Here is a 27980-nt window from a genome sequence, read left to right as displayed (position 1 = left end):
TGATTCAAGTGGATGTTCATAGGTGGTGTCGTAATACTCATCATCATCATGATACCCACATTTGCTAAAAGTGACGTCATGATCGCCATGTTGTAAACACAGATTAAAACTGCGCATGTTTAAATAAATCTAAGTTGTTTGGGTGCTTTATATCTTTTAAGCATAAATATTTTTTTTGTTTTTATGCCTCCTTTTTTGCCTTCAACTACATAAAGCGTATACGGACGAAGAGAATAGCCAATCCATATCTACACAGCCGGCGCTGCTGCCCAGCAACGTTTGTCTGTCCTTTCCATTCTTCGACTGATGAACTTAACGACGAGATAGAAGCAATGGATACCTGCGTGATCCAAGTAACAAACGTCGCCCCTACAGCCACCGTGGAGCAAATGTCCACACTGTTCGGCTTTTTGGGCAAAATCCTGGAGTTGAAGATGTATCCAGCGGACGAATTTTTGGTGCACCCTGTGGCCAAGGTATGCTACATTCGCTTCGAAGAATCCTGGAGCGTCGGCGTAGCGCAGCACCTCACGAACACGGTATTTGTCGACCGTGCTCTAATTGTTGTACCGGTGGCGGATGGTAAACTTCCAGACGAGAGCAAGGCGTTGGCCCTCACAGCGTCGGCGACGCCGCCCGTCGAGGAGCCCGCGCCTGTTGTCACTGGTTTGGTCAACCAGCTTGCTATGGGAGCTGGTGGTATTCAAGTGATCACAACTCAAGATCCCACGCTGGCCGCCTTGGGCTTGCCGCCGTATCCACCGCTACCGGCTACGATGGACCCCGCTAAAGTGGAAGAGATCCGGCGCACCGTCTACGTCGGCAACTTGGACTCATCAGCCACTACTGAACAACTGCTCAAGTTCTTCAGTCAGATGGGTGAAGTGAAATACGTGCGCATGGCTGGCGGTGAGAGCCAGCCGACACGGTTCGCCTTCGTCGAGTTCACCGAACAAAGCAGCGTAGGCCGCGCGCTGCAGTTCAACGGCATCGAGTTTTGTGGTCGTTCGCTTAAGATAAACCACTCAAACAACGCGATCGTCAAACCACAGGCGAAAAGCTCCGAGGCGGCGCACAAAGAGATTGAAGAGGCTATGCGACGCGTGCGCGAAGCGCAGTCGCTCATTACGGCTGCCATTGAGCCAGAAATGGTGAAGCAGCCGACGGCTGGCTCGCCATTACAACTTGGTGCGGTGGCGACCAGTACCAAACGCAGGAGCCGTTCGAAGAGCCGCTCGAGACGCCGCAGCACCCGCTCCAGGAGTCACAGCAGCCGACGAAGGAGTCGGTCCAGCAGTCGTAGACGCTCGACCAGTACCAGTCGACACCGGCGATCTCACAGGCGGTCGAGAAGCAGGCATCGCTCGCCTAGACGTAGGCGGCGTTCCTCAAGCAGCCGGCGTTCGTCTCGCTCCAGGCGCCATTCGAGGTCCCGGTCTCCCAGCAGCAGAAAGCTGAGACTCAAGGATCCAGACAGGCGTCGCGGCGATTCCCCCCGGGAGAGGCGCCGCCGCAAGCGGTCGCACACACCTCGCAAATCCAGGCGGGGCTCGTCACCGCTGACGCCACCGCGCCGTAGCGGCAAGAAGCGGCACAAGTCGCGCAGCCCAAAGCGATCTAAGAGTCGCAAATCTCCGAAAGAGGACACAAAGGCCCCCGTTGCGAGGGACTACGACGAAGAAGAAAAAGGCTATGAGCCGGCACGCGAAATGAGCCCAGCCAGTTCTCCCCCGTCGGGGGACATGGATCTCGCCAGCGATTGAACCAATAAAGGGCACTCATTTTATTTCCACATACTGTAGCTTGTTCACTGTCCGTGAGAGAGAAGTAGGAGGGTTTCACTGTCTGAACCAGCCGCTACCAAGGGACCCTGGAGATCAAGGCTGTTCAGCGGTCTCCCTTGAGGACGAACCAGGGCATCCATGTCTACTTCACCCTGCGGCATTCCTGCACAAGATCATACATGCAAGAGTGAGCGCACTGACTGTCATGCTTGTTAAATTTCAGAAAAACAGAGCTCAGGCACTGCAAGCTAAGCACTGGCAATATGGCAAGTGTGTAGAAGCATTGCACAAACTGTTCCATTAGCCCTATTCACTATTGCGCATCCACAATGGCTTATATGATTGGCAAATTTAAATTTATAATGCTGAAATTCACAATTTGCAAGGCCAAAATTTCATTCATGCGAATGCTCGACTTTGGCGGCTCTCATTTAAAAAATGATAGATCTCCCCACACCTTTACACTAGTGGCTCCATACACAAGGCTCACTTAGCATAACTTTCCTACTGTTATGTGATGATGTCAGATAAGCGTGGATTTTTTTTTCTCCTATCGGGATGTTGTAATAACCTCATGGTTTGAAGATGAAAATATTCCCAAGCGTTATGTCGCTTGGGAATATTATCGGCTAGAGAGCGGCAAGCAAAGTGTTGCATGCAACCATATTTCAAACTGCTGTTTTTGAAACCTGTGGCTTGTGTCCAGCAAGCACCTGCTACTCGGTGTTTACTGTGAAGTCTATGCAAAGCCTTATTATGATAACGGCTGCAGCTTAAATCTCATTGGACTGCTATTTTTCTAGTTCAGCTGCGAGTCTGCGGTTGTAAAGGTAGTCAGTGCCAAGACTCACCGAGCCACCTGTTAGTTGTTAAATGAGATGCATTGCGAAGGGAATCCTGAGACTTTATCAAATCTGTTCATGCTGCATTGGCACTATGAAATGTTTAGGGCTCTAAATGAAAAGTACAGGACACCAGTGATAAAAACGGCTCTTTTGACAGTGCACCAAAGCTGCTGCCTTATGGCCGATTTACACGAGCCGCAGGCTGCACCACCCACCTGCTGCATGCGTGCGGTTGTGAGAAAAAGTGCACATGTCGCAGACTGCTGCACAAATTTCGGTTTACACTGGGTCTGCACATGCAGTGCAAACTGAAATTTGTGCGATGTGCAGTTTTTCACACGCATGTGGCAGGCAGGCAGCACGGGTGTGAGCGTAGATCAGCCTTTATTCTGTGCTTATTAATTTTGGCCATTCCAATAAAAATTTTCACCTTGAAAAAAAGAAAGAGACTAAGAGGTGTAGCTGTTAGCCTAACCAAATGCCTGGCATGCTAATCAAGATTAAAGTGAAAGATGAAATAACAAATATAAGAACATGAGAAGTAATAAACAAAATACAGCAAAGACGGTCATTCATTAAATAAGAGAGACATTTCGCAATGAAATGCACATGAAGTAAATCCTACAGAAAATAGAAAAGGCCTGTGCTACATAAAAAAAAAGTGTTTCACATGAAGAAAAAAATTTCTTCTGTATCAGTGAGTGAGTGAGTGACGAAACTTTGTTCTGAATGCCTGCAGAACGGTTAGCCTTCCCCTGTTAGAGAGGCGTTACCGTGACGCGGCCATGACGTCTTCGCGGCGTGTGGCGCCTCTACTTCGGCCGCGGCCGCACTATTCCCTTTGGTCGACCGCGCCTGCCCCTCCTTTGGGGTGGCAGCCTCCCTCCGGTTTCGCTCGGTCGTTGCCTTTCGAGGGCCGCCAAGATCTGCTGGACGGCCTGGGTTTGAACATCTTGGTCATAGCATCTCGTTGCGGCCTCGAGCCGCGGCGGGATCGTTGTTAGTGTTGCAGCTTCATGCGGATTCCTAGCACAGTCCCAAAGAATGTGAGCTGCAGTGGCTCTTTCCTTTCGGCACACACAACACAGATCACTTTCATAAACACTTGGACACACGTGCCTCATCAGCACCGGGGTGAATAACGACCCCGTTTGAAGTTGTCGGTATAAAACCGCCTCCTTACGGGTCAAGCCCGGATGAGGTGGCGGCATAGTCCTTCGCTCTAGTCGGTACCATTTCAGAATTTCATTGTAGGAAGTCATTTTGTCCTTGGTTTCCCACCACCACGACGGGTCGGCTGTAGTAGCAGCGGCACGGTTGGTTAGTCCTCGCACCGCCGCGTTCGCCGTCTCGTTGTGGTTAGCGTTGCCGCGATCCGACACATCACTGCCCATGTGGGCCGGAAACCACTTTATCACCACACACCGACTTTCACTCGCGAGATCAACCACACGCAACACACGCGCGGCTTCACCACACACCCTTGCTCTGGCGTAATTTTTCACTGCCGTCCTAGAATCACAGAGCACAGTCGTGCACTCGGGGTCGGCGATGGCCAAAGCAATGGCCACCTCCTCGGCTTGATGCGCCCCTCGAGTCCGCACACTCGCCGCTGTTCTAGTTGCACCGGTCGATGCCCCGACGACTGCAGCGGCGAATGCCTTTCTGTCTTGTGGATACTCTGCCGCGTCCACAAACACGGCACCCCTGTCTTTGGCATGGAGATCGATGAGCACCTTGGCCCTCGCCGCCCGCCGCTCTTTGTGGAACTCAGGGTTCATATTTCTTGGTACCGGACATACCCGTAGCCGTCTACTAATTGCGTCCGGTACAGGCACCTCTGTATTTTCGGGTCCCATTTCCTTTGGTCCCAGGCATAGGTCACGCAGCACTTGTCTGCCCGTTCTTGTTTCTGATAGCCGCGCGAGCTGAGCGGTCCTCTGTGCCTCGGCGATTTCCTCCAGGGTGTTATGCACTCCCAAGGCCAGGAACTTGTCGGTGCTTGTGCAGTCGAGAAGTCCGAGTGCAGCCTTGTACGCTTTGCGTATGAGCGCATTGATCTTATTGCGTTCGCACTGCCTCCAGTTGTGGAAAGCAGCAACGTATCTAATGTGGCTTATAGCGAAGGATTCCACTAGCCGTGTGAGGCTTTCTTCCTTCATGCCTGCTGTTCTGTGCGACACCCTCTTAATGAGGCGGATCGCCGTGGTGACTTTGGCCGCCAGACGGTTGACTGTCTCGCCATTGACTCGTTTGCGCTCAATCAGCATCCCCAGCACTCGGATCTTCTCGACAGCCGGGATCATGTGACCACCGCTCGTCTTGATCTTTATTGTGTCTTGCTCTCTCGCAGGCTCGTTGCCTTTCGTCTTCCTAGCTGTCCTTTTCGGCGGAATCACCAACAGCTCAGACTTGCTTGGGGAGCAGACGAGCCCAGACCCGTCCAGCTGCTCCTCGATAGCATCAACCGCCTCTTGCAATGTATTCTCGATGTGTCCGTCGCTTCCTCCTGGGACCCAGAGCGTTATGTCGTCGGCATAGATGGTGTGTCGGACCCGCGCGACTCGTGAGAGGCGCTCGGCCACCCCTATCATTACAAGGTTGAAAAGCAATGGCGAGATGACTGAGCCCTGGGGGGTCCCGACACTGCCGAGCTTCTTCTTTTGGAGCCGCAGGTCACTGGCGATGATTTCAGTAGTCCGCTCCGTCAAAAAATCCCTGATGTACGCATAAGTTCTCTTGCCCATGTTTAGCCGTGACACCTGGGCCAGAATCGCAGAGTGTCTTACTTTGTCAATAGCGCTCTGCAGGTCTAAACCCAAGATGGCTCGCTTGTCTTTCGTGTTGGCAGTGTCATCGAGGATGTCATTTTTCAGTTGTATCATGGCGTCCTGAGTTCCGAGCTTGTTTCGGAACCCGATGATGGTGTTTGGGTAGAGCCTCGAATCTTCCAGGTACCTCTGCCACCTGTTCATGAGTACATGCTCCAACGCTTTGCCCACACAGGACGTAAGCGAGATCGGCCGGAGGTTCTCAATGTTGGGTGGCTTGCCCGGCTTGGGAATCAAGATGGTCTTGGCTGCTTTCCACTGCCGAGGTAATGATCCAGCTCGCCAGCAAGTGTTGAAGTATGCCGTGAGGTTCTCTATCGCCGCTTCGTTAAGATTTTTCAGCGCTCTGTTCGTAACGCGGTCGGGACCAGCGGCGGAGTTGCTGTTGAGATTGTGCAGGGCAACCCGTACTTCCCATACTTCAATGTCTCGATCTAGCCACTCGTTTGCTTCGCCTAGGTAGTCCGGGTGCCTGTCTGTGGGAGTGACCGGGAGGTACTTGTCGTCGAGGCGTTTCTTCACTTCGTCTTCCCCGTGCTCGGTAAGCGCCCTGTGGATGATCTTGGCCAAGTTGTGGTGCTGGTGAGACTTGGTCGTGGTCGCATCCAAAAGATGCCTCAGCATACTCCACGTCTTGCCGCAGTGCATCTGGCCATCCGCTGCGTTACAAACCTCATTCCATTGCTGTGTGCATAGCACTCGGCTGTGGGACTCGATCTCGCGGTTGAGTTCGGCGACCTTCTTGCGTAGCTTTCTGTTTGTCCTCTGCGTCTTCCACCTTGACAGTATGGACTGCTTGGCTTCGATGAGGTGGGCGAGGCGGCTGTCGACCCTGTGGACACGCTCGTCCGTCTCGACTTCCTTGGTGGCCTTTTCTACCTTGTTTACAATCTCGGTCCACTTCTCAATGTCCGTAATTTCGGTTTCCTCCTCGGGTAACAATCCTCGAAACACGTCCCAGTCAGTAAATCTATGTTTCCGAAGGCTTCTGCCAACTTCGTCGGTACCACCGAGCGGGACAGCGACCTCCACAATGTAATGGTCACTTCCCAATTCGTGGCCCGTGTTGTGCCATTCGAAGTCCGCCATACCACCGCCATTACTCCTGACGAAAGTGAGATCGGGCGTTGTGTCTCGGGTGATCGAGTTGCCGATTCTTGTGGGGTATGCTGGGTCGGTAATTAGATTTAGTCCCAAGTCGGTAGCATCTTGCATTAGGTCCCTGCCCCTTGCCAATGTTTTGGGGTAACCCCAGGCTTGATTCGGCGCGTTGAAGTCCCCGCAGATTACCAGCCTGTTGTCGGGCCCCGCGACGTTGCACGCTTTGTGTAACAGTGCTTTGAATTTCTACTTTCCGTGTGAAGGGCTACTGTACACGTTTACCAGAAAAGAGCTTTCCTTCTGCTTTTTCCCGGTAAATTACATTTCTACGACGCCAAATACACCACTCTTACCACGATAAGACGCTTGGTAAGCCAGAAAAAGTGCGAGAATGAAAGATGGGTGGCGATGCCTCCTTGAAGTTCCCTCACCTAGTCGCTGTGACGTCATGGATTTTGATGGCATCTTCTGGTGCCTATTTAATTATGTAGCGATACAGATTGACCACACTGGTGTTCTAAAGGAACCAAATATTAAACATGGCACGTTTCAGAAACCTTTACTCAGCCAACGCGGCCCAAATGCAAAAACATACTTTGGCATCCCTGACGTCACACTGACGTGTCGGGGTCGGGGTTTCAGTCGAAATTCAAGTACTGATCCTTCGACCTTCATTTTCTCATCTAATAATCAAACTATTATTTTGAAATGACTGCTGGCAGAGTTATCAAACAATGCTTTATTAGTCTCAACTGATTTATTGTTTCACTTTAGTGTCCCTTTAGAGCAGATGCAGGGTCCCCCCCCATATCCTACATAATCTTGCAGGTGAACACGTACATTGCGAGACAGGTTTAAATTTTCAGTCAGCAATTCTTGTTAAGGTGCCTCATGTGGTCCACCTCAGTGAGAACATTTATGGTTTCCGCCACTGTGCATGACAGTTCTGTCATGGCTCTCTTTCACAAGTACTGTCCCTCAGCACTCACATTCTAGCCGAGGAAACAAAAGATTGAGACAAGTACATTATTCATCTTCCAATGAGTTCAAACGCTAAGGGTGTCATATTCTTGGCATAGAATTTTGTGCCTACCCTCAGGTTTTGAGAAAGTCGAGGGGGTCAGTACTGCAGACAGAGTATGAGGACAAAAATACTATGCAAAGTATTAGTTATGTGACGATGTTCTGGATGTCTTAGTAGGGTTTTATGTTCCTGTGCTAGTTACATGAAATTTAGTCAGGTTATAATTGAGACTAGTTAGTAGCTTATTGAAACAAGGATTAGAATGCACTGTAAAGGAACCTAACCCCCGTATGCAGAAATGCAACTTAAGTCGAAGCACATGCTTGACTTGATTTAGATGACGCCTGGCGTTAACGTGCCCAAAGACACTCACTGCGTTTCCTTCGGCGCGTTCCCGATAGGCGTCACCCGGATCAAGTCAAGCATGGGCTTCAACTTAAGTTGCATTTCTGCATACGGGGGTAAGATTCAGCCCAGTGAGTTTTATAAGAATTTTCTGAACAAGAACAGCCCAAACAGTGTGAAATATGTTACCTCACACTAGTGTACCAGTGCTACTATTTGGGCACGAAATTCAAAAAGGGAAACTCGGCCTTCAATTTCTTTGCTAATAAACCGAAATCTATATTTTTCCACCAAATAATGAATGCAAATCAAGCACTGAGAAAAAAAAGTTATAGAGGCACTTAAGTCTGCTTACGTGTATTGGATGTGAAAGCATTCAGTCTTCCACATGATACTTTTCACTTTGTCATGGGCTCGAATTGGGCGAAGTCAATGTTGAGGGAGGGCCACGTAAATTTGGGGGGGTGGCCCGAGCCAATTTTGGGAACGGGCGAGGTCAATTTTGAACATGGGTCAACTCATCAAATTGGGCAAAGCCAATTTTGGGAGTGGGCTAGGTCAGTTTAGATGTGGGTCAACTCAATTTTCGAATTGGGCAAAGTCAATTTTTCGGGTGTGGACCATGGCGTCTGTCTGATGCGTGGCTGTTCACAATGGAATTTCGCACTATGAGCCGCAGCAGGTCCAGCGCTGGGAACGTGATGTCATCACTTGGTCATGCAGGTTTTGGTACCAGCGGATGTTAATGCCAGATTTACTGCTTCATGGGGCACATAGTGCTTTCGCATTAAAGAAAGGAGAGTTCACTAGATTGGGTAGTTATTGGTTACAACGTTTATTACTCTCTTCACATTCATTAGGCAAGAAAATTTTGATTATTACTGGAGAAAACAGCAGCCAATGTTTTCTTTCTTGAATTTCCTGCTTAATTCTCATAGTCTGCACATCAATGTGATGTCATGGCTTTCAAATTACTTTTACAAGTTTGAGCTTTGTCACAGGAAGAGTTATAAAACTTCACAGGCTAGGCCTTTTGTTTCTTTGTAATGCAATGTAGTTTTTCTACACTGACAAATGGTTAAATAGACCTGAGAAAATGCTGTGAAAACTCATGGCAAACTGGTGCCAGAAGTTCTAGGTAGTGGTGCCACCCTCCTTTGATTTTTGCATTTTTTTCTTTCTTACCAAGCCTCACCTAACAGTAAGAGCAGGAACTCTGCGATTGAGGAAGTGCGATTTCTTAATACAGCCAAACGCTTAACTTTATATTCATATTTAGTGTAGCAATTGCAAGGCCATAGTGAAGTGACACAAACCAGCGCCAGGTGCAGCCCAGCACAACAGTGAGCCATCATGTGCACAGAACAGCAGGCTGCCATCTGGATGGAACGCCATGTCTGAGAGGGCACCCTGGGTGGGTGCTGCCAGTGTCACCGTGGCTAGGCGTGTCTGGCGTAGGTCCCACAGGGAGAGCTGGCCGCTCACAGCACCACAGGCAACCAGGTGGCCCTGGCTCTGGTGCTGCGCCAGACATGTCACCTGCTGGCCAGTCCTGGATGCAGTCATAAGTTTGCAGCTGTCAAGAGAAATCTCTGGGCCACAGTAACAATAGTAAACGCACATGAGTTCAAGCTCCTCACCACTGCCCTTACAAAGGATAGTCTTGGAGGCTTTTTCGACCAAGACAAACAGTCAAGGAAGGCACCCAGATGCATGGATTGTGAGCAATAACGACAGCATAGGAGGTGGTCCAAAAGCAAATGTAGAAACTGTATTAGCCAACACAGTTGTGAACTTGACTGGCTGCTTTCAAAGGTGTCGGCAGTGCTGCCATCACTTTAAGACATGAGTCAAGGGGTAGCATTGGGCGGAGAGATGTTTTAGAATATGAGGGTAAGCAGTGATGCACAGTGCAAAGAATGCTTGTGCGCAATTTTTTATTTTATTTTTCAGTTTGGTGGCTACACACAAGAATAGACTGTTGGGCTAGATGGTTCATGATGAATAACTTGCAGTGCACAATGGGAAAAAGCAAGGTATACATGTACAGAAAGCCGACACATAACATACAGATATGGCACCCTCAAAGTCTCGGTACAAGAGTGGAGACGCATGTGTAGGAATGAAGGTCAGCTGCTGAAAGTTAATCAGTGTGCTGAAAGTCAAAGGTAGGACTTAACAGGACTGCCAAATTCAAGCAATAGCAGCAAGCTCTTTTATAAAGTACACATGGGAAGAGAAGATGGAGTGAAAAGGAGAAGAACCTGAAATGTGGGTTCGACCAGTGAGCCTACAGTGTGCACTTACCACAATGCATATTACTCACACATTTAGAGAACACTATAGCACAAAGGAATGTACCGTAACATGATACCTGCCAACCTATGGACTTCCACATTCGTATCATGTAGCTGACACAATGCCGGTAAGAAGGGGGAAGGGGGGCAGGCATTTTTTTTTTTTTCACAGCGAAGCTTGCATATTCTAACCTCACACACACAAAAAATTTAAAAGCGCCCCTCACAAGGTCTGGCCATTTTGGGCTGACAGGCACAGAGCATACACTGCACACTAACGATTGTGTCTGCTAAGTATTAGATTGCTACGCACCACGGAAAGATCTGAAATTTCAAACCGAACGCCATTTGCCCTACTCCTCACGGCCGCCGTGCTCCAAGCCAGAGTACACATGCTAGTGCACCTACGTACATGTATTTGTGCTGTGACGTCATTCGTAGTGACACATGACCTCGAGAATCATTCAAGGCGACATCTGTTATTTGTGTAATCTGTTGCTTGAATAGATGAATTAAAGTTTGGAGAAATAATAAAAGACACAAACCGAATGTCTGCGTGTTTTTGTTTTACTTGGCACTGCAGCAAGACAGGTGTAGTTACGTTTCGTCTCCTTGTTCCCATGTCGTGCAGTCACGCATGCAGACACTGAAACTATGCCATTTTCTACCATGTTCCAGTGCATGATCATGCTCTGTGAGCCGCTTGTCTCTGTATCAGTATTCATGTAGCACTGACTTATACTACTAGTCAGGTGTTCTCGTGCACAGCGCGCAAAATTGCGCACTGCGTGAAACAAAACAATCGCAAAGCTTGCACACGATGCCGTCAGCGGAAGTGCACCGTGCTGCAAATAAGCAACGAGAAAGAAATGAAGTCGGGGGCCCGTGACATAAGTTTCAAGCGATCCTTGAGTTCCAGTATGCGAGAGCGCACGGAAGGAATTTCGCTTGCGGAGGCTAGACAGGGCAAGTGGAAAGAGTCTCTCTCTTGGCAGTGGCGCTCGCCTCCTGAAATTATGGGTATGCGGCACTGAAATATTTTTACCTCGGCTATTAATGAAACGACCTGAAAATTTTTTGCGGCAGAACGCTTCCTAGAGGACACACAACAACTTCCAGTGTATGACCAAAATTTGCTATGTGGCCTCGTGAGGGGCCTTTTAAGGGCTAGTTCCCCCAGGATCGTTTCCATGTGTTAACACAAAACTGTCATCGTCAGGATTGGCTCCAGCATCGGCTCGTTGGAGCTCCTCGACACTACTGTGCGAGCACGCTTGTGCCACTGCTCCCGCATTTGTCGTCGTCATTAATTAAGAAATACTATGACGTAACCAATTTTACAGCAAATTTCAGTGACGCTGTTAAGGGCTCATTCCCCCAGGATCGTGTCCATGCGTAGACGCAAAACTCTCCACACGTGGGCCGATCCCGAAGACAGTGGAATGCCGTGCCTACCCACAGCAGAGGTGTAGCAGGCATAAGCACACCCCATACGTGGGCCGATCCCGAAGATACTGGGCCTACTGGGCCTACGCACAGCAGAGGTGAAGTGGGTGTTAAGCACTCCCCATACCTGCGCCAATCCTGAAGATAGTGCAATGCCGGACCAAGCCGTGTCGGAGGGGCAGTTCAGCATTAAGGGGCTCGCATACACAGCTACGCTGGTCATCCTTCTTCACAGAGTGGAAGGGCACTGAGTTTTCAAAATCTGCTCTAGGCATACATATTTTTGTGGGATTTACTTCTAGATTCAGCACACAAGCAGCAGCAAACTTGCAACAGCAGAGACTGAAGAGCCATGCACTGTTTTTAGATCACAATGACTTTTTCATTGACCTTGCTGTTGCCGATATTGCGTGCTTCAGGAACTTGACTGTATAAGCATGCCTGAAAAAGGTACCTGTCTGCTATTATTTCACAATCGGAAAACTTTCGAGGGCATGGTCAGAGACCAGCAAGCAATACATTCTTGTGAACAGAACATATTTTTCGTAAAGCTTACTGAAACTTTTATAAAACCATAGAATGAGCCCAAGTTTGTACTTTATGAAAAATTCGAAAGAGTTGGCAGGTATGTCCTGTAGATTTTATTTACTTTAGAATAAATTTAAGCAGGACGAACAAGGTGGTGTAGAGAAAGGGCGGCAGCAGGATCAGTGCGATTACGAGAGCCAGTGGCTCACCATGCGAGGTCCTGTGCTGGTCGTCGGTCGGGTGATGCCAAGTCCCAGAGTTGCAAGTGCCCAGCCAAGTTTCCCACGATCACATGCTCCTGGCGTACATAGGAGAGGCACGTAGGACACCCACTGTTGGCTCCTTCTGAAAGTACAGTCAGGCCAGTAAAGCATAAGCCATGCATGAGCTAATGTGCAAGTATAGAAATAATGAAGGCCAATTAATTGTGTCTACCAAAAACTTAGTTTCACCACATTTCTTGCATCTTCCGAATTATGAAAAGCGTAAAGCTGCAGAATGAACTAAGAATTTTAATTTCTTCAATAAGTTTTGTAAAGTTTACAGAATGTGGACTCCGTACTAAAACTGTGAGGACGGTCGGCACTGGTGTGTACCCTAATGTTTTCCATGCATGGCTCTTGCATCTCCTGGAATTTGGCTTCCTCGCATAGCACATGCGCTAGAGAAAGTTGGTGTAGCTGCATACTAGTACAAGAGTTGATTCAGACTCACATTTATTTCAGAAGATTGCTTGAAATATTGCAAAGCTAACAGTGGAAGGTCCTATAGTTTAAGAATTGTAGGTAGGACCTTCTGTCATAGTGAAAAAGGAAAATAAGAACAAAGCACATTAGCGATAAAATGTTTGCAAGTGTGAAAATACAAATGAGAATAACCTAAGATATCAACTAGACATAACAGATCAGAAAAGAGAAGAAGCCATACAACAAATAAAAATGATTTCAATTTAATCTTAAGTTTAATAGACATTGGGCCTCTTCGATTTTCGGAGTTCAGGCAGCCAGCTAGTTCTGGTTCTGATAGGAAGCCATGTGGGCTGCGATCCCAAGACAACTCGAACCTGCACAAAGTTTGCAAAATCGAATGCTGGGACAGCTGGCCGAATGTGAACACGCTACCAGCATGGCAGCGCCTGGCGAGGCCGACGCGCGCTCGGCGTAGTCGGTCCATTTATGCGTTGCCAGCTTGAAAATGTACATTTGCATTCAGGGATACGATCTCTTTCGCGTGATTTCGTGCGACTCGGTGCAGGATGCGCACTGAGGCAACCTCACCTTGCGCAGCGCAACAGATGGCCTACGACGCGGCTGATGACAAGACGCGAAATTGCACGTAAGTGATTATATACTCAAAAGCGATATCTTGAGGATCCCGGCTCACAGCGATCACGTTGCCCATCGGCGACACTGACGAGTTGGCGTTGTGTCATCACAAGATATGAAAAAAGCAGGTTATCGGGTACAACTCATACGCATAAAATTTCTTGCCGACCTGCTTAATTGGGCTTCGATTTCAGAAAGTTCATGGTGGCTGATTGTGCTTCTCATTTTGACCCTATGGAGCTGGGGATGCGGCTGGCGCATGAAAATGCACGCCGCCTGTGACCAGCGAAACGTTTCACACACTGGTTGCGATCATGACAGCAATAAGCTAATGTACGTGTGTCTAATGTACCGAGTGCAATCAGTGCTTTCTTAGATCAACGGCCTGCAGTAGAACACATATCGGTTTCGATCTGCCACCTAAGCATATGACGGAGAGACGGAACGAACACAGGCTAGCTGCAAAGCCTTCACTAACTGCAGAAAAAGGAGATATATACATACGGCATATATATGAAAAGGAAGACCACCAGAGAAAGACGAACCCAAAATGTACCGCAATGTGTGAATGAGCGACTACAACTTGCGTGGGACACGATGCAGATAACATGCACACATGAGAGCGTAGCGCGCTGATCACCGCCGCGAGGAAGCCTTCAGGGGACACATACACACACGAAAGCTTCAAACGGTTCACCACTGCTCGTATCACACAGCTTCGCAATGCGGAATGGAGCCTAAGCACCTAAAAAAGATAATGCTAGAAGTAAGGAAATCCGAAGATGACCGTAGACAGTTGGCTGAGCGAGGTAAATTTAAGTCCTCAAGCGCCTGCGTACCAATCCGTGAAGGCCCCGCAAAGATGGCAGCGAGCGCCCATCGCCTCTTTTAGTTGTCTGCTTACAGAGAGCAGCCAGACCAAAATCGTCCTGGCAGGTTCTGGCAGCCCGCGGGTAGCCAGAACCGTCCAGTGCGAGCAATACGAACGCCCGGCGGAAGTGCGTAGCGCGGTGGGTGGAGCAACCCGAGAAAAACAAAGGCGCTCTGGCTAGCTCTGGCAGCTCGCGGGTAGCCAGAAGTGGAAAATCGAAGAAGCCCATTGTGTCTTTAACATTTCTTTCTAAGGAATTCCAAAAAGCCATGGGAGAAAGAAACTAGTTTGTTTACCACACTCAGTATTTATATTTAGCAAAAGGAGATTGTGCATTCTGGAAAAGCCGATGGCACGAGTTTTGCAAACAGAATGTTGCAAGCAGTACTTGCGAATAGAATGATGGCTTGAGTGTTGCAATCCTATTGCCACCTAACGTCATGGATACTCGTGCACAAGACGTACTTTATTCCTCCTCTTTGGCTGTGAACCCGTGACATTCCCATACAGCCAATGAGACTGATGTTTGCAGGCGACGCTAGCGGCGCCTGCAAACTGTGGTTGCCTAACTGTGGTTGGCCCTGCTGAGATATTACCCAAGACAATTCACCTATCAATGTACGCTGATGATATTTGTCTCTGGTCTTCTGTGGTGACTCGTGTTCAAGTGCGCGCAAGAATTCAGCGGGCAGCCACCAGAACTTGTTCATATCTCCACAAACAAGGCGTTAGTGTGTCCACCGGAAAATTCGTATTAATAGCGGTTACGTGCAAACCCATGGCACTGTACAGTGTTTCTCTCAATGGCCAGGGTATCAAATAACAAGAGTCTCACCACTTCTTAGGTGTGATTATTGACAGGGACATTTTGTGGAGCCCCCACTGCATCTACCTGAAGCGGGGACTAATGTCAATTGTACATATACTGAGGTTCCTGTGCGGAAAAACCTGGGGCACGCCGGTACGGTCCATGCTGCAGCTGTACAGAGCACTGTTTCTGGGCTTTTTACGATACAGCTTGCCGGTTTGGCGAACACATGTAAAGCAATCATTCATACCCTTGAAAGTATGCAAGGCCAGGCTCTACGGTCTCTACGGTCTACATGTATTGAGCTACCACGATGCGCCTCGACTCACACAACAATCATGATTGATAAAGACTACTTGGTTCCAACATATCTAACGATTGACAACTTTAGAGCACACATTTGACATCTGTGTCGCATACCAAGTCACTAAATCGCTGCTTTGCCAGCACAAAGACCTGAAGCCACATTTTCCAAACTTGTTGCGACACATCAAGGCTACCTTCCATCGGGCTTTACACCAGCACCAAGACCACTGTTACCCCTCTGGTGCCTATGACAGCCACAAGCACGCTTCATGACTCTGGGAATTACGAAGACCCATCATTCAACAACGGCTCTACGTCAGTTCACACTGTCATTAATAAACAAGACATATGAACAAACAATGCACAGAAGACCTACGGGCCCCGGGTACCAGACGGCCTAACTATGCCACTCTGCCTACCTTGTATTGACCCTTTCCACACGCAGTTGTACTGCGCCGAGCTAGATTTATCGGAGGTCCAAAAGGGGATAGCCCGAACTCTCGTGAGTGGGGCCCATTGGTTATTGTGAGACGAAACAGCATAGCCGAAAAGACTTCTCCTAGCCGAGAAGACTTTTCCTAGCGGCGACCCTGTCTGAACTTTTGCCCTTGGCGCGGGAACGCTTTGATTCCTGCGCCAGCCTGGGACCAGGCATTTGTGCAGTGTTGGGTGCAGCTGGAGACAATAAATGGTTTCCGCTAACTCGGGGCAATACTGTGTTTTCTTGTATATGCAGTGCTCGGTGCCCCCTGTAGCGGCCTGAGCACGCGAGACGACAGCAGATGTGGTCCTGTGGCTCGCTAAGCTCATAGCCACAGTGGTCGATGCTCCTGTGACATACTAGACCCCCACGACGTGTATTGAAAGCACAAGGACACCCGCAAAGCATCAACATTGCGGCCAATATGAAGTCTGCTTCTGATATTGTCATGATGGCAGCCCCCTCACTCTGGCCAAGTATCTCCTAAATTTTCTCTCGTTCCAATAATTAACATTTTTCTTTTTGTATTACGTACTCAGAAGTATCTTGTGCATTTACCTTTGAAGGTTGGTGCAGCCACATAGGCCAAGCGATATCACAATGCTATATAATTATACAAACTTGGTGCAATAAATTGCTTTATTATGATGGGATTTATATTTACGAGAAATAAAAGGTATGAGTGGGTGTTCAGAAAATATACTGGTGCATAAGTATTTATACTACGTACAGCCCCACCACACATGTTTGGATGACACAATCTGTCTGCTACTGAATGAAAAGATGCATCTAACTGCAAGGAGCCTCTGCTAGCATGATGAAAGTATTGTAAGGCTGAGCATCCGTCATTGTAAGGTCAAGAATAACAGCAGTGACACACTGCGCTCCCTCAGAAAGGACGGGCTAACTCAAATGAATGACCCGACTCTTACTCTCTGCAGGTCCACCAAGCACGAAATTTGTTCAGCCGGGCGCTGAACCCTTTCTTCCCTTGTCATATGAGAAGGAGAACGAATCGTAAAACTGATTCCCCTCCTAAATAGCAGCGCCGTAGTGTCCGATGACCTTGGCCCCTACGGGCAACTATAGTGGGTGAAACAGGGGTCAGTGCACGTAAGAATCGACAGGCATGCGTCAAAATGCGAGAGCCACGAGCAGAGATGGGGGAAGGCCAGTTAGGCAACCACCGCTAGCAGCGAGAGAAAGCACAACACCATCCGTGCCAGGCTGTACTGCTTTCCTTTCTCCTTTTATTTTTTAACTGCCTTGATAACTGCAGTATGGAGCACTCACGGGAAGTCCCAACTGTAACCACGCAATGGTGAGGTTACATACATCCTAGCAGCATCCTGGGCTCTAACACCCAGCTAAGTGTAGAAGAGTGAGAGCCTGCTAAAGCACTTCACACTCTCTGTAAGTGTAAATAGCTTGCCTGTAGAATACAGCTCATTATACTTGTTCTACGTTTCCTGTCTGCTACTTCATGCTGCCGAGCTACCTCAAAGGGACCTTGTCTCTCAACACCATGGGAAAAAAAACTTTACTGGCATGGTAATAAAGCTTTTGTACTTTTGTAGCTGAAGATGTTGCACCACTTCATTCACGGTATTCAGCAAACTGTAGCTCGGCTTGAGCTTAAGGGGACATGCTACAGTAAAACCTCGTTAAACCGTACCCGCTTAAACAGTAGTTTAGTTTTAAAAATAGTAAAGACAAATCCCTGACTCAGCGGCTATTGAACATACCTGTGTTTTGTATCCGCATATACATACCAGCTTATTGCGTACGCATCAGTCAAAATGTAGCGTTTCCACTTTTCGTCGTGCAAACACGGCGGTGTGTCATCTCCATCGAGCGGCCTGGCAGAACAACGAGCCTCAGAGATCGGAACAACGGCCTCCAAACGCCCTGCGCGTTTGCGCGTGAAGCCACATCAACGTCATTTCGGCGCCATGCCAGAGAGCGTTGTGGCGTCGTGCAAGCGAGGACTCACATCATGCCGAAGCTCGGATAAAAAAAAAGACGCCGAGTGCTCAGCACAGAAGAAAAATTAGACATCATTTGTGCTATCGCACGTGACACGGAGAAGTCGGCGCTGGCACACGACAGGCATCTGCTGTTGACTACGGTGTGTGGCATATGAAATGCGAAGAAGTTGCTCAGTAGCACTGCTACGACCACGAAAAGATGTCGGCTATGAGGTTCGACTTTTCGCCATCGTTGCCTCTGTTGTTGCCATATAATTTTGTCAGTACTGTCAGGGTCAGAGTAACGATAGTCATATGTACATGAATAGATTATTGTCATGGTGCTTGGTAATTACAGTTTGTAATTGAGGTATCTTGACTACTCTGGGTAATGTACAGGTCAGTACAGAATTCTTCCGCTGCATTTACTATATCTTCGAGATTGCTGATGATATTACCCTGCTTATATTTCAGTGCATACATCTTGGTTTTTTCTATGCCAAGTTTCTTTCTCATCGATTTGAGGCTACATCCATTTTTTATGGCTTCTTCAGTCTTTCTCACGTTATAATTTTGAGTATCACTTATTTTCACCTTGTTAATCAGTTTTGACAGTTACGCAAATTCCATCTGATCTCTTGAGTTGAACACTTTCATTTTTTGTAGTTTCTTCATTAGGTCTTTTGTTACTTGGGAGAGCTTGCCTATTGCTTGCCTTGGTGCCTTGCCTCCTACTTCAATTGCTGCCTCTGAAGCCAACCTAGTAACGGTCTCGTTTATTAGCTTTATGTCATCATCATTTCTCTGTTCTAAGGTTGCATATTTGTTTGCAAGTACCAGCCTGAATTTGTCTGCTGTTACCCTTACTGCCTCTAGGTTGACCTGTTTCTTCTTGACCACTTTTGCTCTTTCTCTCTTCAAATTGAGGTGAGTCCTAGCCCTCCCTAACCTATGATCACTGCACTTTACCCTACTTATCACTTCTACATCCTGCACTATGCTGGGACCAGCAGAAAGTATGAAGTCAATTTCATTTCTTGTTTCACCATTAGGGCTTTTCCAGGTCCACTTTCTGTTGCTACGCTTCGTGAAAAAGGTGTTCATTATTCAAAGTTATTGCTTTCTGTGAATTCTACCAGCATCTCGCCTCTACCGTTCCTAGGATCCATGCTGTAGTTGCCAATTGCTTGTTCACCAGTTTGCTTTACTCCCACTTTTGCACTGAAGTCTCCCATTACTACAGTATACCGAGCTTTCACTTTTCTCATAGGTAATTCAACATCTTCATAAAACTAATCTACTTCATAATAATAATAATAATATTTGGGGTTTTACGTGCCAAAACCACTTTCTGATTATGAGGCACGCCGTAGTAGAGGACTCCGGAAATTTTGACCACCTGGGGTTCTTTAACGTGCACCTAAATCTAAGCACACGGGTGTTTTCGCATTTCGCCCCCATCGAAATGCGGCCGCCGTGGCCGGGATTCGATCCCGCGACCTCGTGCTCAGCAGCCCAACACCATAGCCACTGAGCAACCACGGCGGGTCTAATCTACTTCATCATCATCATGACTGGATGTTGGAGCGTAGGATTGAACTACATTTAATCTATACCTCTTATTAAGTTTGATTACGACTACTGCTGCCCTCTCATTGATGCTGTAGATTTTGTCAATGTTGCCCACTATGTCCTTATGGATTAGGAGTCATACTCCGCGTTGCTTCTTATCTGGGAGACCTCTATAGCAGAGGGCATGGCCATTAGTCAGCACTATATAAGCCTCACCAGTTCTTTTATGTTTTACTAGTAGAACTAACCCTGGGAGTGTCAGCCAGCACCACCACTCACATACTTTGGTGGCAGATGTGGAACATCCTTTCTGCCACAGGCATCATGAGTATGCCATCTTTTTTTGGTGAAGGCAACTGGTCGATAAACCCGCACGTGCCACCTGAACGCATCGCACGCGTAATGTAAAGACGTGGGATCGTTACCCACCTGTGGCCAGTTGTTTTTTTCATCCATACTCATTTCCAATATTTATCATTTCTTTAATTCAATTAGTAAGTGCAAGTAATTTCTCCTATGTTGTCCTTGGTGTCTGCTTGTTGGCTTCTCATGATATGATTAATAAAAATCGAGCCCCTCGGTTATTTTTCTTCTTGAATATAATTTTCTGTATCATGAGTGGTTGACAATAGCTTTCTAGGTATAAAGAGTGTTACATCAAGAGAGCTATGCCATATTTTCACAGTGGCAGCACCGATTCCATCCTTCCTTTACATGATTTTCTCACTTTGGCAAGCTTTGTCACTGATGAACATGATGCTAGGGAAACAGTTTAGCACAAACCTTTCTATTCTAGCATGACCTGCTTCTAAGTGCTTTGGAAGAGTCGACTGAGGGAGGTAATTGTGTGGTATGAGAGTTAAGTTCACACAAAGTATTTGTCATGGTTTGCTACAAGTCTCTACAATAAAGAAAGGTGAATCGCACACTTACCAATAATTCTTGATGCCTCAGGACGACCAGGAGTGAGCTGGCACAATCTGCCATCTTCACCGACAGTGGCGAGTTTAGCTGGGCCACGGGCTGCAATAGCAGTGCATGGATAGCCAGGATGCAAGTGGCTCCATCGCTGCTGTTCCTGCAGCTGCACAGCAACATCACCAGACATTTAAGTGCATGCAAGTGCAGACAGGTGCATAAGCGAGGGGGGGGGGGGGGGGGCATAGCTATGCAGAATATGAGCCGAGGGTCAAGGAAGAGGATGAAAAGGAGTGTGGCTTTGAATCATCCACACTATGCTCATTTAATAGAGCACACTATGATAAAATTTTTGTGGGATAGCATTGCTTGAGAAAAGTTCTCTGGGTGTAAAGGATTCTCCTAGGTTTTAAAAAAAATGATTTCTGCCATCCTTTAATTTCATTTTAGACACATGCATAACTTATGGCCATCTTGTTCACAACTGCCTCTCCTTAATACTTAAGTCTTTGCTAGCATCGGCATTTACTTGAAGAAGGTTCTCATCATACAGCCAGAATATTGCTACCTTTATACAAGTACTCGTCCCTTCAAGCACTGTCACACGAGACTCGAGAAATTCGCTTCCCCAATGCAAGGGGAGAGTGCCCCATGACAATGATGTCAGGCTTTCGACAGGTAGTACAGCCCTATGGAGATGGGAGGACTGTGCTTGAAAGCCAGGAAACGACCCTCATGGCTGGGGAGGCATGAGTACCCAAACTTTGCTAGTGCATCTGCTCAGCAGCAGCATGTGGTCTCACTGCCTAAAGGGAATAGAAAGGAGGTTTGCCTAAAACATTATCGTGGATAATCCCATCCTTGATCCTCTACAGAAGTCTCCTGCACAATTACACATTTAGAGAGCAGTGGAGTAACACTACCAAAAGTATTGATACATTTGTTTTCCTGTGTAGACAAGGCATCTTACAAGTATCAAGAGTCCAAATCTGTCAATTCTGCTGTGGTTAGTATTTCCTATAGTCCAACTTTCACACCAAGGGTGTAGAACGCAACAGTAATATGCACTGGCACATGCTTATACCATTTACCGGAGAAACCTTTGGCTTGAGACCGAGCACTTCTGTTGATTCTGAGGGTGTATTTGGATCGTCGTTGCCTTAACAGTTATCCATAGTTGCCACTGATCTACAGCACCACTGATCTCTACATCACCCTCTATGGAGCCTTAACAATTGCCAGGCAGCCAGACTAAAGTGACTAAGTGACTTGGTGATGTTCATGCCGTCATCAATCAATGTGACCATTATCACAGTGACACTAGGCAGCACACGCTCAGAAGCAAAGCTGCTTCAGTGCTTTCTTTACCAAGAGCAAATGTGCAATGGACGAGATGACACTGCCTCACTCTACAAAGGCTAGCTTACATAACTAGAAAAAAAGAAAAAGAAAAACACATCACATTAAAAACATAAGACTTCTCTCCATTCCAGCCTTCTATCAAGGCACTGCATTCTTTCCAAAAAAGCAAAAGCCTCTCTACATCCCTGCAGTCACTGTGTATGGTAATCCATAGCCTAGGAAAATGATGGCTGACATCCCCATTTCTGCTCTGTTCGCCAGAACATCAAAAGTATATTCCAATAATCTTGGCGGCTATATTGGGCTGTTGAGCAATGCCCATACTCTGCCCTTCCAACTGCATCAACGGCTTTGCAAGTCTGCACTTTCCATTGTGAAATGTAAGTAACACCATTTGTGTTGGGGTGCATTTTGCTGCTGTCTATGTAGGCTTTTCTTATTCACATAAAAAAAATCTGTCCCTGAATAAAAAATCTCATAGTGAATAAAGGGAAAATCAGACATCCACCCGTTCATAGCAATTGCTACAAAGGAGACCCATACGGGTTCCTCGAAAGAAAAGCCTCGCAGTTGAAGAAAAATTCGTCCTGGTCCGGGACTCAAACCGGGACCACCACCTTTCTGGAGCAGCCGCTCTACCATCTGAGCTAACCAGGCGGCTAGCAGATGGCAGGGCGAAGTCGAATTTGTCGACAACACGAAGCAAAGGCAAGAGTTTGACGTAGTAGTTCTGCGGAAACCCGCAAGGTGGAGAGAAGTAATGAATAAAGGGAAAATCAGACATCCACCTGTTCGTAGCAATTGCTACAGAGGAAACCCATACGGGTTCCTCGAAATAAAAGTCTCATAGTTGAAGAAAAATTCGTCCTGGTCCGGGACTCGAACCCGGGACCACCGCCTTTCCGGGGCAGCCGCTCTACCATCTGAGCTAACCAGGTGGCTAGCAGATGGCAGGGCGAAGTCGAATTTGTCGACAACACGAAGCAATTGTAGCAATTGCTACGAACGGGTGGATGTCTGATTTTCTTTTTATTCATTACTTGTCTCCACCTTGCGGGTTTCCACAGAACTACTACGTCAAACTCTTGCCTTTGCTTCGTGTTGTCGACAAATTCGACTTCGCCCTGCCATCTGCTAGCCACCTGGTTAGCTCAGATGGTAGAGCGGCTGCCCCGGAAAGGCGGTGGTCCCGGGTTCGAGTCCCGGACCAGGACGAATTTTTCTTCAACTATGAGACTTTTATTTCGAGGAACCCGTATGGGTTTCCTCTGTAGCAATTGCTACGAACAGGTGGATGTCTGATTTTCCCTTTATTCATTACTTCTCTCCACCTTGCGGGTTTCCGCAGAACTACTACGTCAAATCTCAGTGATTGAAATGAATGTGAGAGTGTGCATGCTTTGGAATAAATGAATGTGAAGTTGTGCACAGACCTCATTGCTGCAGCAGCGGTAGAGCCGTACTTCTCCAGAAGACAGAGCAGCTGCCAAGATGTCTGCACCTGCGAACTACAGAATGGTGTATCCATGTGTACCAGAGCACTCTAGAAATCCTACAAACCGCCACAAACAGTGACTACAAAAGAACTGGTAATGTTAACATTACCAAATTTTTTGTGGTCAGTTGTTTGTCTTTGGCTTTCATTTTATATTCTAACCTGACCAGTATGATTCCGTCACGCTCTCGATTACTCCCTCCATACGTAACCCCCTTTTGATACAGAGAACTACTGTCTGGCTTATGTGGCAACTCTTGACCATGTCACAAGCTGACCCTGATGCCGCCTCTTTGTTTAATTTGCCACTGTGGCTACCTTCTGCCTTCATTTGCACAATTCCTGCACTATGGTGTGTCATGGTTTTCGCGTGCCACTAATACATGGTAGCTTCTGCATCTTAGTGTTACCGAAACCGTCTCCCAGGCGAGGTTGACGAGATCTGGATGACATGATGCCCCTGTCGTTCAATGTTTGCCAGATGCAACATGCTCCTCACCCTGCTTGGTCCCACATATTACACTGCCTCGTCATCCCCTCATGTTTACCCCCTCGGCAGATTGCCAATGAGTCGTTCGTGTAGGCAAAAGTAGCATTCGTGAAATTCTACCGCTCAAGGAATCCGATCGCGACTTAAAATGTTATGAACATGCTTCAGCAGGACTGGCACTCACACAGAGATCACCCGTGTCCGACACCAGTTCAACGGCGTGAAGGCGATGCATGCCGGCGTCGGGGGAATCTTCGCTCGGTTTGGCAGAGCATGCCCACAGGGACAAAGTGTTCGGCTGTAGAAGCACAATTCCCGAAATTTCAATAATGCACTTGCCAGAAAAGAAACAATCATGCAGGCATAAATTGCCATCTTGGGCTTGAGCACGTTCCTTTTTACCTTGTCGTCCCAGCTGCCAGAAACTAAGCAGTACTCGTGCGTGTTGAGTAGACCTTGACTTTCTGGTTTAAAACGAACGCGGCTCACCTTTGTGCCGACATACTTTACATTTACCTGCACCATTTCTGCGACCGACGCAGTCCACTCAAAGGACAAAGATTCAATTTACGTGCGCACTTTGCGCAAGCGACTAGCATAGAGAAAGGGATTCGACTAGCGTCAAAACTGTCAAAACCACGACCGGCTTTGGTCAAAACATACCCATAGAGAAATGACATACCGCCAAAGACGCCCACGCGACTTCCCATACGTGATGGACCACTCAATAGATTGAATGTCTCCGAGCACAAATGCTATACTTATGGCACTTACAACAGTAGTAAATATCATTTTCAAGCTTTATTTGCCCATCATTAACATTAGCGATTCAACTAGCAACTTATATAAAATTTCAGCTAGCGCATGCTGCCCCCTTGCGACACTTTTGACTTTGACAGAAGCGGCCGCGCAAGCTTCTCGAGCGTGCGTCGTTGGCGTCGTCGCGGAGGAGGTCGGCCAGGCCAGGCGAAGCCTCGGCCTAAATCAGGTGAAGATACGTGAACGACGGTCGGCAAATTATCCACTACCGAACTAGGGGCACCAGCGACAACCAGCGAAATCGTGCGGCCTCGCAGTTGACTCGGAGCGAGGGCTTCCGCCGCTCAGTGGAAGCACCACCTGATAGGGCCGAGCTCCTGCTCCTTTCCGCAACATCGCCGTGGCTTCGTGAGGACAGTCAGCGTACCGAGTGATGGCCGGGTCGGCGTTGCGCAGATTGATGGCCGAGTACAAGCAGCTTACGCTGAACCCGCCCGAAGGCATCATAGCGGGACCGGTGAGCGAGGAGAACTTCTTCGAATGGGAAGCGCTCATCACTGGACCTGAAGGCACCTGTTTCGAAGGCGGCGTTTTTCCGGCCAAGCTCACATTTCCCCCAGATTACCCGCTCAGTCCACCGAAGATGCAGTTTACCTGCGAGATGTACCATCCCAACATCTACGCGGACGGCCGCGTATGCATATCAATCCTGCATGCGCCAGGCGAAGACCCCATGGGCTACGAGTCCAGCGCGGAGCGTTGGAGCCCCGTGCAAAGCGTGGAGAAGATTCTGCTCTCCGTGGTCTCCATGCTGGCCGAGCCCAACGACGAGAGTGGTGCCAATGTAGACGCGGCCAAGATGTGGCGCGAGGACAGACAGCAGTTCAATCGCATTGCCGACCGTCTGGTGCGCAAGTCGCTCGGCATGCTTGCTTCCTGAAACTGCCCGACCAATAAATTCAACAGTAAAAAACAAAGTGCACAAGCATTCCTTTATTCTATGCTCAGCAGAAATAAACGACCAGCAGAAATATGTAAACGCGCCGCGCTTTACTTCCTTTTCTTGAGTTCCTCGAATCGGCGCGTCAAGTCGTCAAAGTCGAGGTCGTCTTCCTTGGAAGGCGGCTTCGGCAAGCTGCCAGAAGGTACTGACGGCAAGTCAGGCAGTCCGCTCACTGCACTATATGGTGGCAGGCCCCCTTCGCCGAAGCCGACAGTGTGCGGGTTAATAGCTGGGAACGGAGCGGCGACAGGTGGTGCCTTGGGAACTGGCGGAGGCCCAGGGAAGTTCATATGCTGGGGCGCAAACGGTGGAGCCTGAAAGTCGCATCCCGGCGGAGGTTTGAATGGTGGCGCGTTGTAGTCCGGTCCCGCTGTCGGCGGTGGCGTGTAGTCTACGCCCTGCGCTACACTGCCGGGCACAAACTGGGGGTAGGGATCGGTGATAAAACCGGGTGGTCTAGCCGCAGCGCCAAGATCGATCAATGGAGGCTGCGATGTTTCGTCGCTTGGTTCTTCCATGACAGATTTGTCCGGCTCGTAGGGCACGTCGTGGCTCTTCGCTATCTCTATCAGGTACTGCTCTACAAGAAGTCGCGGTGGCGCTTGGACGCTCAACTTTTGCATCAGCTTTGGACTCACCGTTGACAGCCCGTTATCGCGGGCCGCCTGTGCGTAAGGTTTACCGTACTTGATCGCCAGCTGATCGGCGACCGCCTTCAGCTCGGCGACGTCAGCTTGTAGCCGCGGTGCCACCCAGATGAGGCTTGAGACAGCTTCCGAGAGACCTTCATCCAGCGTTTTCATTTGTTGAAGGAGACCAAAACGTGCCAACAAAAGATCACAGTAAACTTCAACGAGTTCCATAGCTTCGACGAGGTAATCCTCACGAATTATGTGCTCCACACGGATCCTTGCCCTTTCAGTTTTCCCATTTGCCAGGTGCTCTGCGATCTCCTTACGAGCCTTTTGCGCTAGCTCTGTTTTCTTACGTTCAAGCAACTTCAGACGGTTTATCGTTAGCCTCAAGTTGGTCTTCAACTTGGCGTAGTTGGGACCCGAAGAAAACATGTCTGCGCTGGTGTTACGGTCGCCTGGCAGCAGAAAAAGGGTTTTTCTGAAGTCTCCGGGAGCGCTTCCTACCTTCCAGACATGGGAAGCACAGCAGCCGTCGGTTTTCTGAACGCAGACAGAGACGCGTCGCTGAATCAGCTGAATGCACTCTGTTTCTAGGTGTGGCGTCACACTTCCCCGTCCCACTTGCAGCAAATTTCGCCAGCCGGACAGATTATGGCTATGGAATGACTCACATTCGGCTTTAAATCTAGCCTGGGCTTTTGAGAGAATACGTCCTTGCGGCTCGGTCAACTTGGTTGCTACAGAAAGCGTGCCGTCGTTTCGTGGTCATAGAGTTTCCTAGTAATTATAAACTCTATGATCGTCGCAGCTAGTAGTGGCAACTGTTTTGTTTGTTTAGATCATGACCTACTGGAACATGCTAGAACTTCACTAGAACTTCAGACCTTCACGGATATCCGGCTTCTAGTACACTGTACTCTCGTTCAACCGTTGGCGTCGCTTTTATAACCTGTTCGTCTGCTACTCTGCGGTTGACTGGTGCGGCTGTTGTGTTGTGACGAACTGCTTGCCTAGTTGATGATTTTTTATACAGAAAGCGTATCGTCGTGGCTATAGAGTTCGCTAGCAATTATTATTGTATGAAACTTTTTGTGACAGTGATGTTACAAGGCTTTGATCGGTCACTTGGCTCCAAAAGCTTACTCGAACCTGAAAAATAATGTCGGTGCGTGCAGTCCGCTTCTCTCTAGAATAGCGTTAAATTACCACTCCTATTGCCTCTTTCGGACAGTAGCAAACCGCACAGATATTGTACACGAAGTCACATTGTTTATAGAGTTCGTAAACAGTTTCAATGTACACGTTGTGAAGTTCGCTTCTGCGCCCTTTAGAAACTGGAATCCACCGTAACTTTCGATGACAGAACAATTACCACTCATTTTAACTCTTAAAATGTCTCCGTGAATGCGTCGCGAGTTCAAAAAGAGAATTACGCATGCAGCTTCACTGCGTACGTATCTTTCGCACAACCGTGCTGCCACCGTACCACGCATGAAAGCTAGCTTTGCAGTTTGAAAAGAGTTCCGTGACACAAGGCCTGCAGTGCAGCACGTTTTAAAGCACTGAGATCGCTTTTGCAAGAATTCTACTGCTCTAGACATCAAACAACATTAAAAACAAGTTATGCTCACCTTGATACAAACTCGACATGTCGAGCGCAGGACTTGCGTGAATACCAGATACTCTGTTTCACTACAGCACACAGCAGTCATTTTTAATGTCATCTACGACATTAGGCTATCTATGATCAACTCAAAAAAGCTAGATTATCCTACGCATCTTTTAAA

At 48.1% G+C, this 27980-nt stretch overlaps 4 protein-coding genes across 6 annotated transcripts; 2 read left to right on the top strand and 2 right to left on the bottom strand.

Moving 5' to 3' along the window:
- Positions 1-203: 203 nt before the first annotated feature.
- LOC135902329 (probable splicing factor, arginine/serine-rich 7) lies at positions 204-1794 on the top strand. Its single transcript, XM_065432305.2, has one exon. It carries the CDS (start codon positions 333-335, stop codon positions 1761-1763), a length of 1431 nt encoding a protein of 476 aa, XP_065288377.1. The 5' UTR covers positions 204-332; the 3' UTR covers positions 1764-1794.
- Positions 1760-27980, bottom strand: Nup43 (Nucleoporin 43kD). 3 transcript variants are annotated; one of them, XM_065432309.2, is made up of 7 exons: positions 27825-27980; positions 23981-24094; positions 23245-23319; positions 20465-20615; positions 12411-12546; positions 9247-9482; positions 1760-1947 (listed from the first exon to the last, which is right to left on the bottom strand). In XM_065432309.2, exons 1-7 carry the CDS (start codon positions 27915-27917, stop codon positions 1808-1810), a joined length of 945 nt encoding a protein of 314 aa, XP_065288381.1. In that variant the 5' UTR covers positions 27918-27980; the 3' UTR covers positions 1760-1807. The 3 variants fall into 3 exon arrangements, with proteins under 3 accessions (XP_065288381.1, XP_065288379.1, XP_065288380.1); XM_065432307.1 differs by lacking the exon at positions 27825-27980 and adding an exon at positions 24460-24594; XM_065432308.1 differs by lacking the exon at positions 27825-27980 and adding an exon at positions 24199-24453.
- Ubc7 (ubiquitin conjugating enzyme 7) lies at positions 24711-25532 on the top strand. Its single transcript, XM_065432310.2, has one exon. It carries the CDS (start codon positions 24989-24991, stop codon positions 25493-25495), a length of 507 nt encoding a protein of 168 aa, XP_065288382.1. The 5' UTR covers positions 24711-24988; the 3' UTR covers positions 25496-25532.
- Ist1 (IST1-like protein) lies at positions 25534-27023 on the bottom strand. The gene has a single exon (XM_065432306.2). The coding sequence runs from the start codon at positions 26623-26625 to the stop codon at positions 25606-25608; it is 1020 nt and encodes a 339-aa protein (XP_065288378.1). The 5' UTR covers positions 26626-27023; the 3' UTR covers positions 25534-25605.

Source organism: Dermacentor albipictus, chromosome 5 (genome assembly GCF_038994185.2).
Source record: "Dermacentor albipictus isolate Rhodes 1998 colony chromosome 5, USDA_Dalb.pri_finalv2, whole genome shotgun sequence".
In the NCBI taxonomy this organism is placed as follows: Eukaryota; Metazoa; Arthropoda; class Arachnida; order Ixodida; family Ixodidae; genus Dermacentor; species Dermacentor albipictus.
The sequence above is the reverse complement of the archived record's forward strand: the minus strand, read 5'-3'. Positions and strand labels throughout refer to the sequence as shown.

Excerpts from the sequence above, each read along its gene's own strand:
- LOC135902329 (XM_065432305.2), top strand. The coding sequence starts at position 333 with ATGGATACCTGCGTGATCCAAGTAACAAACGTCGCCCCTACAGCCACC.
- Nup43 (XM_065432307.1), bottom strand. The coding sequence starts at position 24,588 with ATGATATTTACTACTGTTGTAAGTGCCATAAGTATAGCATTTGTGCTC. Across the intron at positions 23,320-23,980 it reads CGGACACGGGTGATCTCTGT|TTCGCAGGTGCAGACATCTT; the intron begins GTGAGTGCCAGT and ends ACCATTCTGTAG. Across the intron at positions 20,616-23,244 it reads ACCGCTGCTGCAGCAATGAG|CTGCAGGAACAGCAGCGATG; the intron begins GTCTGTGCACAA and ends GTTGCTGTGCAG.
- Ubc7 (XM_065432310.2), top strand. The coding sequence starts at position 24,989 with ATGGCCGGGTCGGCGTTGCGCAGATTGATGGCCGAGTACAAGCAGCTT.
- Ist1 (XM_065432306.2), bottom strand. The coding sequence starts at position 26,625 with ATGTTTTCTTCGGGTCCCAACTACGCCAAGTTGAAGACCAACTTGAGG.